The sequence below is a fragment of the Lucilia sericata genome, unplaced genomic scaffold (assembly GCF_015586225.1).
Source record: "Lucilia sericata isolate MDLA Ls3-8-SP2 unplaced genomic scaffold, ASM1558622v1 Contig000999F_arrow, whole genome shotgun sequence".
NCBI classification, from domain to species: domain Eukaryota; kingdom Metazoa; phylum Arthropoda; class Insecta; order Diptera; family Calliphoridae; genus Lucilia; species Lucilia sericata.
The window spans coordinates 105,096-119,489 of NW_023994981.1; the positions used below are offsets into that span (position 1 = coordinate 105,096).

Sequence of the window (14,394 nt, forward strand, 5' to 3'; positions counted from 1 at the left end):
ATCTTCAAAACATATAATATATAATAATAAATATATATGAGACTCTTTTTTAATAAAATTCGGCATATTAATAAGTCTAACCTCAGAAATTAAAAAGACTCTTACATGATATTGATTGGATGCTACGCACATTTTTATGTTTACTTTTAGAATAACAGCTAAATATAAAAAACATGCTAAAGAAATTTGGCAATAGTATATTTTTGGGATCAAATTTTGATCTGGATTTTTGCTTCATGAAATTTTGTATGGCAATAGTTCCATCGTGGAAGGTTAGATTAATTTGAGGAAGAGAATGTTTAATATATCAAGTACGAATAAATTCACCTATACCACTAATTTCGGGCCTATTGTGATCTTAATGAAACGCAATGACCTTTTTCCGTCCACTTTTTGTTACATTTATAATGCTAATGGTATATGAGAATTATTATATAGTATGTATATGAGAATTATTATATAGTTAAATTTTTAATTAAAAAATTATTTTTATTTGAAAACTCTAAAATGTTTCTAGATCCTTAATTTTGTGTTTGCTCTGTTTTATTGTTATAAACAATATATTTGCTTCCAAAATCCTACTTTTTTATCTCTCGAATTCCGTTTTTATTTAAAATCGTTGAAAATTTAAAAATTAAACGCCGTCAATATTTGTCGGCGCAGGGCTCTGACTAAGACGTCATAAACACTGTTGCCAGTTTTGACGATTTATCGTCACTTTGACGATCAAAAATGGCCTGTTGACGATTTGACGATTTTAACTCTAAATTTGACGATTTTTTAAAATAGGATTTTTGTACCAATTTTAATACATTTTTTCATTTTTCTAAAAGAACATCGATGTACATATTTAGAATATCCAATGAAAATGTTAATAAAATTAAACATTATAATCTTTTAGAGTATTTCCATTCATCAAATGATTTACGTAATAACGAACTCAAACATTTTTAAGAATTTCTCTTTTTTTTGGGTCAGCACTTAGGGATTATTGGGTCTAGAATAATTGGTAGTGTGAAGAAGAATAGAGGGAGTAGTGTTTTTGAACATTTGATTTAAAGGAGGGAATTTGTTTTGCATACGAATAATTGAAACATCTAAGAAACATTGCAAGAACTCAATGTAAAGTTTTTAAATCATATTTGCCAAATTAAACAGATAATAAACAAATGCATTCGTAATTGAGCTCTGGGTGGACGAAGATCGTCGTGCGTCATTGCCAGTATCGCTTAAGGGGAATGAGGCAGTCTTTCTTGCTCTGGCTTCGAGAGTTTTACGTTTCAAACCGCATTGGTCAAATGTGTGACGTCGAATAACGGTACCGAGTTACGGTTTTTTGATGTGCATGTTGTTGTTGACCATATGCATTCGTGTTAACTTAACCTAAGTTTTAATTTTGATTATGGTGGAGAACCATAAAAGCTCAACTTGATATTCGTTGTCGTTATAATCTTTCGCAGCTAAGCAAACTCAAAGAACAATCAAACAAAACTAAAATCTATCGAAATTGATAAAATTTTTCGATAGTTAAAATAATTATTATATAATCGTATAAATACCATCAAACATGCAAATTATATACATGGAAAATAGCTTTGACGATTTAATGACGATTTCGAAAAATCAGTTGACGATTTTTTCCTCGAAATTTGATGATTTTACACCCAAATCATCTGGCAACTATGGTCATAAACACCTAAATCATCTGGCAACTATGGTCATAAACAAGCGGCAATATTGACGAAATTAAAATTGGTGAAAAAAATAAATAAAAATATTTACTTTATATAGTGCATTTGAATTTACTAAAACGATTGTTTACCCTAATTATGGATAACATGAGCTGTCAGGAGAATGAAAGATCTTTGGCCACAGCCACCACTACAGACTGTGAAGAAAATGAAGATTTTGGCCCACTGCCCATAACTAAATTGGAAGTTAATGGCATAACCAGCAATGATATACAACGTTTAAAGGCTGCTGGTTATCATACAGTGGAATCGGTGGCATTCGCTCCTAAAAAAGAGCTGTTAAACATTAAGGGTTTCTCAGACAACAAAGTTGACAAACTATTGGCCCATGCCTCCAGTTTAGTGCCCATGGGTTTTACTACGGCCCTGTTTTTCTATCAAAAACGTTCGGAAATTATTATGCTGACCACTGGGTCCAAGGAATTGGATAAGTTACTAGGCGGAGGCATTGAAACAGGTTCGATAACTGAGTTATTTGGCGAATTTCGTTCCGGCAAGACTCAATTGTGTCACACTTTGGCTGTCACCTGTCAATTGCCCATTAGTCAGAATGGTGGAGAAGGCAAATGCCTGTACATAGATTCAGAAGGTACATTTCGTCCCGAACGTTTGGTGGCCATAGCAGATCGTTATAAATTGGTAAAAGATGATGTTTTGGATAATGTGGCGTGTGCACGTGCCTTTAACTCGGATCATCAAACACAATTGTTAATGCAAGGCGCCGCTATGATGGCTGAATCAAGGTGAGTTAAGATTTTTTCCTTTTCTTCATTTTGCCAACACTATTTTCTTTCTCCCAGATATGCCTTGATCATAGTGGATAGTGCGACTGCCCTGTATCGTACCGATTATGCTGGTCGTGGTGAACTGGCTGCCCGACAAATGCATTTAGCACGTTTTATGCGTTTACTATTACGTATGGCCGATGAATTTGGTGTGGCTGTTGTTATCACCAATCAAGTGGTGGCCCAAGTTGATGGTGGAGGTGGCATGTTTCAAGCGGATGCTAAAAAACCTATTGGTGGCAATATCATTGCCCATGCTTCAACTACACGCCTGTCGCTGCGCAAAGGTCGTGGTGAAACTCGTATATGTAAGATATATGATTCTCCTTGTTTGCCCGAATCAGAGGCAATGTTTGCCATACAACCTGATGGTATTGGTGATGCTAAGGAATAATTTTGCTGCCTTCTTATTATTTTATAGTTCATAAGTATAGTTTAAGATTGAGTTTAGGTTATGTTTTTCCTTCTTTTTTAATTAAAATATTTTTATTTATAAATAAAGAAAAATTATGTTGGCCCCTTTTTATCACTACGAATTTCGGTATTTATTTAAGACATCCCGTAAAAATGGGAGTATTTATTACTAATTTATTTATTATTAAAAGTGGGGGTGTTAAATAATAGAGTATTTTTTCAATAAATAAATTTTCATTAATTTTCCATGAAAAAAATTAAAAATACATTTTTCAAAATTTCGAAATTTTTGAAAAATGCATATTATTGGAAAATTTTTCTTATTTCTTTATAAATGAGAATATTTTGAAATTTTTCGCAAATAAAAAAAAATCTTGTAAATAGGAAAGTTTAAAAAATTTCCAAAATAGCGAAATTTTCCATTAGGAGTAAAAAATTTCTCCTTTTTAATTTTTTATAGAACATTTTTTATAAATTGGGAAATTTTAGAAAGTTTTGTATAAATAGAAAAAGTTATAAAAATTTTACAATTTTAGAGAATTAGAATTTTTAATTAAAAAATAAATAAAATAATTTATAGATAATTGTTTATAAAGAGACTAATTTATTTTCCTTAGTTGTATTAAAAAGTACTTTTTTAAATAACGTCTCTGTGATATAAAAACTTTGCTTTGACAACTTCCCACATAAAAATGTTTTTATTTTGTTGAATTGTAAACAAACAAAATTAATAAAATTAACATAAATTATATGAATGTTTAATTAAAACTAAGCAATGGACAATCTACCCAAAGAATTGGAAGAAAATCAACTAAGTTTGCAGGTTGTAATTGATCCCGAAACGAAATGTCTTACAATGAAAACGTGTACAGATGAAGATGCCGCAAATAACCACAACATACCACCGGACATCATACCAAATGATCCCCTACAGCAGTCTCAAGTGGCTGCGGTAGATTTCGATAAAATGACTGAATTGGAAAAATTAATTTACGAACAACGAGAACGTCTCCTCAACATCAAAAGACCCAGAAAACCAATAGTAAACAGGCGGAGTTCTAAGCGCACAGAAAGTAACGCTGAAGACTCAGATGAATTTAATGAATTAACACAAAACCAAAAATCCAAATACCGAATGCGTAGATTACGGGAAAGAGAAACCTCCGAGGAACGTGAATTACGTAGATTTCGCCATCGTATTATCACCAATAAGGTACGCTTATTGCAAAGATTAAAAAATTTCGAAGATGAAGCCTTCTTAAGCGAAGTAAAGAAACGCAATACAGATAGAGTAAAACGTAATCGTTTAGAAAGAAGGGCGAAGGAAACACCCGAAGAGAGGGCACAGCGTAAGATTCTAGTAAACAATAAAAGTCGTTTGGCCAAAATACGACGCAAAGCATTTAAAACTCCGGAAGAATTATTGGATGAAAAGGAAAAACGTTTGGCCTATTTAGAAAAGTATTGGTCGCGTTACACGGAAGAGGAGCGCAATGATCAACAGAAAACTAATCGAGAAAAGGCCAAAGAAAGACATATACAGAATAATAAAGAGTGGAAACAGGTTGAAAGGATTGTTAAAGGTGCACCTGTGGGTGAAATTGCAGTGGTATCAGAAATAATGGATGAAATATAATTTATAAATTAGAATTTCAAATTTTGAAATAAAGTTATTTGATATCTATTTTAATACTCAAAAGGTTTCCCAAACTTAGTGTTTGAAATGAGGATTTGTATCAGATTGTAACCTGATTTGTAATTATGTAATTTAGGATTGGTTCTTTTCCCAACTGCATTACTGTACTGACGCTTACACAAAATACTTTTAATTTAGAAATGAGTAAATAAAGTTCAATAAATAATGATCTAAATACTTATTCCCGTATTCAAAAAGGTTAAATAAAATTGTTGATGGCTTATTATAGAAATTTTGTATGAAGTGATTCTGGAAAACAAAAACGATCGGAATAATAAGACAGAATTGAACTTAATCCTGATGAATCACCTTATCACAACACTGTGTAAAGGATATGTCCATTGGCTTCTATCTGGTCAATTTTTCTCGCATTCGAATCATTTCGATCAGTGACAGTTGATGTTAAAAGTTTTGACATCTTTAAATCTGGAACTTCTGATTTTTCTGTCGTCTGCCTAGGAGAGTTTAAAGTGCATATTGGGAAATATTTTACTGGTCTGCACAGTATGAGTCAAATACTTGAGCGCTAAGGCAGATAGAACGCCACACCCAATATTCGCTTCAAAAGTGAGGTTTATAAATAGACTGATTTTAAATTAAATCTTTTAAGGATTTGGTTGGCTTCTCTCCATGTTAATAACTTTTTTCAAGATGATCTTGTATCTTACATTAAGGTATTTCTCTTCGTTAATGTAAGTTTATTTGTTATGTTTTTATTTTCATAGGATATTCGTTTAAATATATCGTTTTAATATATGTATGTATTAATGTATATGTACTTGTATATATTAATATTATGTTAATTAATTATTAATATTGAAATACTCTTATATAAACAATATTTTATGGATGTTCTTAAACGTTTAAACATTTTGTTTTTCAACTCAATATCGGTCTGTGCTTTTAAAAGTTCTTAAACAAATGATAACTAATTATTTTTTGTAAACAAAAATTAAATAAAAATTGAAAAGATATTCTCATGGAGAAAGTAAAAAAAGTTAAAATTATAAAAAAAAAATATGTTTTTATGCTGTGGTTATTGAGTGTTACGTTATTATTAGCGTAAATCGTTTTGTAAAAATATTAAATATCAGTAATATATGTATTTCTAAAATAACTTACAATAAAAAGGGTAATGTTTAAAGAATTGTTAACGTCGCTTTAACCAAATTAAAAAAGGATAAGAAAATTAAAGTAAATCAAAGAAAAACTATTATGAATTCAATTAAAATAAATGAACAAAAGGAGAATAAGAATGCGTTTGTATGTTTTATGTACTAGTAGTAAAACCCTATTATTGTTTACAACTAATAACTAAATATTTTAAAACTAACAATTGCCAGCCTAATTGGCCTCTACAGCTATATCAGTGTTTGAGGGATTGTCAACAGGAGTGTCTTCCTCATTTAATGTTGCGGTTTCTTCTTGTTCAGCTACCACTTCATCAGTTTCCATTGCTTTGACAGTTTGCTCTTGTTCAACTAGTTTATCAGTTTTATCTTCCTCCTTTTTAGTATCATCATTTTCTTTGCCGACTTCTTCCTTTACAGATTTGGCCTCTGGTTCTACATTGTTGTCTGCCTTATTGGATTTTGTGTGTTTGTTAGACAAGGCTTTGTATATTTTATCCGTTAATATCAAACGATTTTGATCATTTATATGCTTGGTATTCTCCTTGTAGGCTTGTACCTGGTTGCAAAATTCTTCCCAAAAGTGTGTAGATGTATTGGGACCAAAGATTTTCTTAAAATTATTATAAATCAAAACAGCTTCGTAACGTATAATTTCGGCTTTAGCCTTAAACGCAATCTCTTCTTCTTCTGTTAATTTCCACTGTTTCAAATTACCAATGTAACGTCTCAAACGACGTATACTATCCACACAGTCGGGATTACGCAAAAGCATCAGCTTGGTTAGTTGGAATTCTTTGTATTGCTTTAAAATATCTAAACAACGATCAACATCTGCACGTTTTAAGCCCAAACACTCTCTTAGCTGTTGTGACAGTTGTATGAAATCTCTTTCCACTAGAAGAGCATCTTCCTGTTCAATCATTTCGCTGGTAAAGCGATCCTTAGCCTCACGATGTATTTTCGAGCGGGAAGGATTAATAACTATACGCTCCCTAACAGCATCGATTTTTATAGAACCCATTTCAAGCTTGGCTTTAAGTTCTTCTGCCTCCTTGAGAGCATCTTCTTCCCACAAACGTTTGGCTTCGGGTGAATCAAACATTGCTGGTTTCTGATAATCCAATTTAATGCCAATACATTTTGCTGGTGGTATGAAGGCCAATAGAAGATTGTTTTGTACTTCCGATTTATTTGACGATTTGACCGTGGGTGTAACGGTTGCCATCGGCTTAGCATTTGCATTGCTAGAATTTTTCTTAGCAGCTTTTGGTTTGGGTTCTGGTGTGGAAATACCTAAAAATTTAAGATAAATTTTTATTAATTTATTTTAAATTAGTCTTTAATTTATCTAGAAACGCACAAGTGAAATACCAGGTTATTCTGGAGTATTCTGCGATATTAAGAAGATAAAAATCTATTAGATATACCTAGTGGCATTACATTACTCTAGACGACACAGATTATCAATATATCCAAATAACAAATGTGGATTTTTTAACTAAGAAAACCAGGATGTAGTCTGTTGGAATACCTAATGCGATACTGTCCGGATAATTAAGGATTTTTGTCTTCGCAAAAATTAATATTTGATAAACATGCCCCAAAATGTTTCAATAGGTTCAAAAACCGCCTATTAATATGTGGTTGAGACTGACTGAAGTTTAAATTTTTCCCAAATAAATATAAATCAAATCTAATAACGGAAGTACTATTAAAACAACAATTTCAAACTTTGCTGGCCTTCAGAAAACTAGATTGAAACAAGATATTTCTTCAATCTTCCACAACTTACCCTCTGGAGAAACTTTTTTCTTAGCTGGTGGAGCATTCATGGCATTCGATGAGTCGCCAACGTCATCAATATAACGTTTCACTTTAATTTTACGTCCACTTCGACTCACAGGTTCAGTGGCATCCGCTGCAGCAGGAGTTGAAGTTACATCTTTATCTGTTTTCTTTTCGTCCTTCTCAACTTTCACTTCCTTCACCTTCTTATCGGCAACAATCTCCTCTGCCGATGGTTCCTCTTCCTCCTTTACAGCCTCCATTAATTGCGAATCATCTATTGTTGTATTATTTACAGCACTTTCATCCATTGTATTCTCTAAGGCCTCTTCCGCTTGTGAAACATCTGCCGCCACAACACCTTCAGTCGCCGCTATTATGGGTAAATCAATAGGCGCAGAATCTTCACCATTCGCAGCAGCCTCTATTTGATCAATGGCCTCGCGAAAATTGTTGCGTTTCATATTCTTGTCCGTGGCAAACTTCTCCTTGTTTTCGATATAATGGAAAAGGTCCTCCACCTTAATGTTGGCCGTCTCACCAGTTCCATAAAAGTATACATTATATTTTTTGTTGTTGTACTTGGTAATTTTGGCTGGCCATGCTGGATAGCCCTTGACTTTGGCGAAAACCAAATCACCAATATTGAATTGTTTCTTCTCCTTTACCATTTTTTGCTTTGTCTGTTAAATTTGTTGGAAAATTGTAACTCTTTTAATAAATTTTGTTAAAATTTCGAGTTTTTTCTTGTTGCGGGAAATTTTTCACTTCACGTAGCGTACAAAATGCGGCGCAAAGCGTATTCGTGAGATGTTGACAGTAGAACAGCTGTACATTGTTTATATACGCAATCTTCTCTTTTGAACGTCAAAATTCATAGTAAAAAAATAATGCTTCCACTATGGTAAATGTCAAACTCCTTACATAAAAAATATTAAACAGTAACATTCTTCTGAGTGATGTTACCTTATTAATGTTCACTATGCGGCGCTTGACAAAACCAGTGTTAGTAATAGACCGTTTCTGAAAATAAATCTAGCGATTTTGTAATTACTTTACTACATAAATGGGATTCATTGAATGTATGTTGTTAGTGATTATAAATCACCGATAACAGTTGTTGTTGTTGTTGTTGTAATAGCTAAAACTATACAATTATCTAGTTGGGGGGTTCTGCATCAATGTCCAGGCCTAAAAATTGGACTACTTCAACTGGATGCGTCCATAAATCCATTGGACAGAGTGAAGTAAGGTTGGCTGAGCAGTTGAATATGTGGTGGGTGTCATGAGGACCCTGACCACATGCAGGACATTCGTTGGGGACGGCACGGTCCATACGTGACCAGTAGGCATTGAGCCTGTTGCAGCATCCCGATTTTAGTTGTGCCAGAACTACTCTTGTTTTCCGCGGCAGGTTTTCTTCCGTGTCTGCTATGGGCGGTGGGCGACCTCCAAGTACGACATTCATGCGGTATCCTGCGACCGCGGAATTTATGGCGTCTCTATGAATGTCGTTCAAAGCTGCCGAATACGAGGACTGATCCAGTGGATCCCGCACATATCTACATATGTTTTCCTCGTATATACGAAGATCCTTCCTGACATGCCTCGGGGGAGTATCCAATTGTATGATGTTAAAATTGGGATGACTTCTCTGATGACATCCCAGGAGGAACTGTTTAGTCAACATGACATTGTGTTTCTTGACTGGAAGGACCTTCGTTTCCTCGTGCAGGTGATGTTCCGAGGTAATTTGTAGGCAGCCCGTTACAGTCCTTGGGGCAGCTTTGAATGTTTTTCCACTGGGTATCACTTAGCGAAGGTGACCACACTGGAGCAGCATAGTTAACCACTGACCGACCAATCGTTTTATATGTAGCCAACAAGGTTTCTTTATCCATACCCCAAGTGCTGCCGGCTAGCGCTTTGAGGACCTTGTTTCTACTTCGCAATTTGTGCGTGATTGCAGTGGCGTGAGCTGAGGAAGTAAAGAGGCTATCAAATGTGACCCCCAATATTTTTGGGTGGTGCACGGTCGGAATTTGGACTCCATCGACCACGATGCGAAGGTTTAGGTTTACTTCCTTCGTCCAGGTGGTAAAAAGTGTTGTTGACGACTTCGCTGGTGATAATTGCAGGTTACGCGCAGTGAAGAACTGATGTTTTTTGTGGAGATAACCATTCACCAGAACGCATAATTCATCAATGTTGTGGCCCGTCGCCATGATTGTACAGTCGTCCGCATATGAAATCACTGCCACGCCTTGTGGAGGTGCGGGGAGCTTAGAGAGGTAGAAGTTAAACAAAAGTGGCGATAGTACTCCACCTTGAGGTACGCCTTGTTTAACTCTACCGGGTTTGGAGCGTCTGTCTATAAACTCCACGAACGACTGACGGCCACTCAGATAATTTACGATCCATCTCTTCGTGTTGTTGGGCATTGTGGATTGCAGGATATCCTCGAAGAGTGTGGCGTGACTGACAGTGTCGAAGGCCTTCGACAGGTCAAGAGCCACAAGGACCGTCCTTTCACAGGGCCTCTGCTAGTTTAAGCCTTGTGAGATCTGAGTGGCAATGGCGGTTAATGCTGTAGTGGTGCTGTGCATTTTGCGGAAGCCATGCTGGTGATAACAGTCAGTTTAGTTAGTGATGACACACGTTTTTTAGTAACCTTTTTATTATAATCCCCAATATATTATTTTCGTTCAAATTTCGACAAATAGGACGAACATGATTTTCTTCAATACATGAGCGTTATAGACAGTAAAATAAAATGAAAGGGCATCATTGATGGAGATGTTTGAAGAGTTGTTTTAAGCGGCTTGGCGATACATCTAATTGGTTGATTCAAACGGTAAGTTTTTTAATTGTGTTAGTAAAAAAAACTCACACCGCATATATACATGTGAGTTTTTTCGCTAACATAATTAAAATACATACCGTTTGAGTCAACAAATTTGATGTGTGGTCATGTCGCTTTAGGACTTGGTAGGGTTCTATAAATCGACATTTAAATAATCGAAGAATTGACTTTTTGTCGGAAAAAGTCGAAAAGCCAAAAAAAGTCGAAAAGTCGACTTTCATTGAACGAAAAAAGTAGAAAAATCGACTACAAAAATACAAAAACTGGAACCCTCCATTCCGCAACGCACTGGCAAAAAATTTTAATTTTTTTGGGGTGTTTTGGTGAAATAAAAAATTGTCGTGAATGAGAAAAAATCCTAAAACTATGCTGTGGGTTATATTTTCCATCCTAAAAGTATGTTTCTTTTAGTCAAAAATATAAAGAAATGTCCGGAAAAATTAATTTAATCCTATGTGTTTTATTGCAAAAATATAAAAAACTGTAAAATAACAAATAAATAAAAAAATAATTAGAAAAAGGAAAATCATAAAAATCATAATTTAGACATAAAGATTAAAAAAGAAGTCAACAAAAGTCGGGAAAAGGTTTTTTGAAAAAGAAAATAATATGTAAATTATTTAGCTGAATTCAGTTTCATAAAAAATGTTACTTATACTTATGGCCCATTTACACTACAACGAAATCTAGTACTTATGAGATTTCGAGCCAAATCTAGTTGATTTTAACTAGATTTTCCATACAAAACAAAATCTTCTTCGTAACTAGATTTCGTCAAAATCTACTTGTTTTATTGATGCAACTCTGTTTTTTAATATTAATAATATTAAAAAAACTACACTGCACAAGAAAAAAGAAAAAAACAAAACAAACAAAAAAATTAAAATCTCGACAAAATGTTAATAAATTGGAAAACATGGATGAAAAGTTTAAAAAGATTTAAAATAAAAGGTAATGTTTTAATTAAATATATATTTTTTATTATAAATGCAAATTTAATAAATATCCCATTTTTCCTTCTTATTTTTCATATCCAACCCAATTTCGGGAAATATTAGAAAAAGTGAAATCATCTTAAATGTCAATCTATTAGAAATCTACTAGGGTTCGAGCATAGTATTAACTGTTAATTTTTTTGTACTGCTTATTTTATCATTAACGGGATCACAACCCCATATGCTGTGGCCGTCTTTATTCGTAATTATTCATAATTTAAAATTTTAAATAATCAAAATTCTAACGGTCCGTATTAACTTGGTATTACCTTACCATAAATAGTTGGCAACTCACTTGCCAGCAAAAACTCCCAAAAATAACAACCCTAAAATAAAAATACACCTCTTAGCAGAGACTTGCGCCGATTCGGCTTAAGCCGACTAAGCCTAGCCGCCGAACAAAATGTCAAAGCCGCCGACGCCGAAAATTTTTCAGCTTAATATGGCTTGAAAATTTTGCCATATTTTGTACAATTTACAGAATACTTTCGCTAAATTTGTGGAATTTTACAATATAAAATTAATTTGTTTTCATTTAAGCAAGCTTTCTTTTATCTAATAATAAGCCGCTCATTGAAATTTGGCCGGTGTAGAACTTTGCTCAACGTTAGATGTATATGCTTCGCCTCAGATATTTTCGTGTTTTCGCGCCTAATTCGAGTCGCTGCTTTGACTTCAAACCAGCTTCGTTGACGTCAACGGAGCTACACCTTTTTACATTGCTGGTATGTCATACCAGCCCTTTAAGGGCTAGGGTATCGAACATGTGTATTTCAAATGGGAAGTGCAGTTGATGTCAATTCTGCCGACTGCGAAAAGAAATTCTGCTAGAATTTTTCGCGCCAAACTGTTTTCTGCATTTTTTATTTGCCAAAGGCAAAAAAATCTGTTGTTGTGTGTGTGCGAAAATCTATAATGACAGAAATGATATTCTTTAAATAAAAAAATAATTTTTTACTAAAAATTTAAATTAATAAGATTGTATGCTATAATACTACTATACCGAGGATCATTGTACAAAGAAACAGCAAGTGTTGGGTTGAATTTAGTTAAATTGTTAATAATTATGATGAAATTTTTTTAAGGCAGGGTTTGTTTTCGTTTAATACCCAAAAGTGTTTATCGAAATTTATATTTGGCATATTTGTGAGATCTAGAAGATTAAAAAATGTAAGTAATGGTGTTAATTAATTATTTATTTGTCTATAAAGAACGTCTTTCTTTTCAAGAATGTGGAGGCATCATGATGGTCTCCTGGAAGAATGCCCACAAGAGAGTGGCAATTGTATACCTCCCTAGTAGCCTAGGCGGGTGGTGGTCGGTGACGTGGTATATTATCACCTAGAGGCAATGGAAGGAAGCTGATTGCCGTATTCAGGGGGTATCCTTTAGATACATACTTATTATTATGATTAGGGGGTTAAAAATGGTAAAAACGGGTAAATTCGGTAACCTCATATCTCCTAAACTATAAAAGATACAAAAACAGTTTAAAGCTTATCGTCATTCATTTAAAATATAAGCGGACAGGTGTCTGGTACTTTTTTCAAATTCGGCCCCTTTGGGGAATAAACGGGTAGAAACTGTAATTTGGTACTTCTTTTGCACCCCATGTATCTTTTAAACCAGAGTACATTCAAAAAAATATTTTTGAATCCTTCATAACTTGACGAACAAATAAAAATGTGAATTTAGTACTTTTTGGATATTCGGACGTTTAAGGGGTGAAAATTGTACCCATTTTTGGTACTTTTTTTATAAAACATTGTTTTTGGTTTATTAACTTAACATATGAATACATAATAACGGGCTCCCAATACGATGTTGCAACTGGTACTTTTTTGACTTAGAATTTAGAAACATGTAATTAAGCACTTGAGAATCTATAAAAGTGGACTTTTTGGTACTTTTTAGTTCTTCAAAAGGCACTTTTTGAGTTTTCTATTAAATTGAACATAGAAACATGAAATTATGCACGTAGAGCCTGGAGTAAATGAGAATCTATAAAATGGCACTTTTTGGTAGTTTTTCGTTCTTTGACTGGTACTTTTTGAGCTTGCTACAAAATTTGAACCTCGAAACATGAAATTAAGCACTTAGAGCCTGGAGTAAATGAGAATCTATAAAATGGGAACTTTATCGTACTTCGACTGGTACTTTTTGAGTTTTCCATAAAATTAAACCTAGAAACATAAAAATAAATATGTAGAGCCCGGAGTAAATTATAATCTATAAAAAGGGACTTTTTAGTACTTTTTCGTTCTTCGACTGGTACTTTTTGAATTTTTTATAATATTGAACCTAGAAAAATGAAATTAAGAATGTACAGCCCGGATTAAGTGATAACATTTAAAAGGGGACTTTTTGGTACTTTTTCGTTCTTCGACTGGTACTTTTTCAATTTTTTATAATATTGAACCTAGAAACATGAAATTAGGAATGTACAGCCCGGATTAAGTGATAACATATAAAAGGGGACTTTTTGGAACTTTTTCGTTCTTCAACTGGTTCTATTTGAATTTTCTATTATAATGAACCTAAAAACATAAAACTAAGCAATCAGGGACTTGAGTGAATAAAAATTTAAACTGGAGTATTTCTGGTAATTTTTCGTTCTTTAACTGGTACTTTTTGAATTTTCTAAAATATTGAATATATAAACATAAAATTAAACACGCAGTATCCTAATTGAACGAAAATTTATCTCGCTTACGTCCATTTTGCAAAAATGGCTCGATATCAATCGAAATTTCTATAGGCCATAATTGACCCTGCCCCCTTCAATAATTGATTTTAACGTTTTTTTACGTACTTAATAATACCATAATAAAACAATTTTTGTTGGAACGAAAATATGTAATGCAAATATGTAAATGAAATCTTCTTGAGAAAATGACTTAAACGCACATACAGTGTCTCTCATAAGTATACGAATAAATAAATTTATTATGTAGTCCAGATAGTCCGTAAAT

The 14,394-nt window shown here is 33.5% G+C and overlaps 2 protein-coding genes across 2 annotated transcripts; one reads left to right on the top strand and one right to left on the bottom strand.

Moving 5' to 3' along the window:
- The first annotated feature begins 1,702 nt into the window (after positions 1-1,702).
- LOC119609526 (DNA repair protein RAD51 homolog 1) lies at positions 1,703-3,072 on the top strand. The gene is made up of 2 exons (XM_037964349.1): positions 1,703-2,494; positions 2,552-3,072. The coding sequence occupies exons 1-2, from the start codon at positions 1,830-1,832 to the stop codon at positions 2,928-2,930; spliced, it is 1,044 nt and encodes a 347-aa protein (XP_037820277.1). The 5' UTR covers positions 1,703-1,829; the 3' UTR covers positions 2,931-3,072.
- A 2,159-nt stretch (positions 3,073-5,231) lies between these two features.
- LOC119609524 (PC4 and SFRS1-interacting protein) lies at positions 5,232-8,388 on the bottom strand. Its single transcript, XM_037964346.1, has 2 exons — positions 7,572-8,388; positions 5,232-7,072 (listed from the first exon to the last, which is right to left on the bottom strand). Exons 1-2 carry the CDS (start codon positions 8,233-8,235, stop codon positions 5,991-5,993), a joined length of 1,746 nt encoding a protein of 581 aa, XP_037820274.1. The 5' UTR covers positions 8,236-8,388; the 3' UTR covers positions 5,232-5,990.
- Between the last annotated feature and the right edge of the window lie 6,006 nt (positions 8,389-14,394).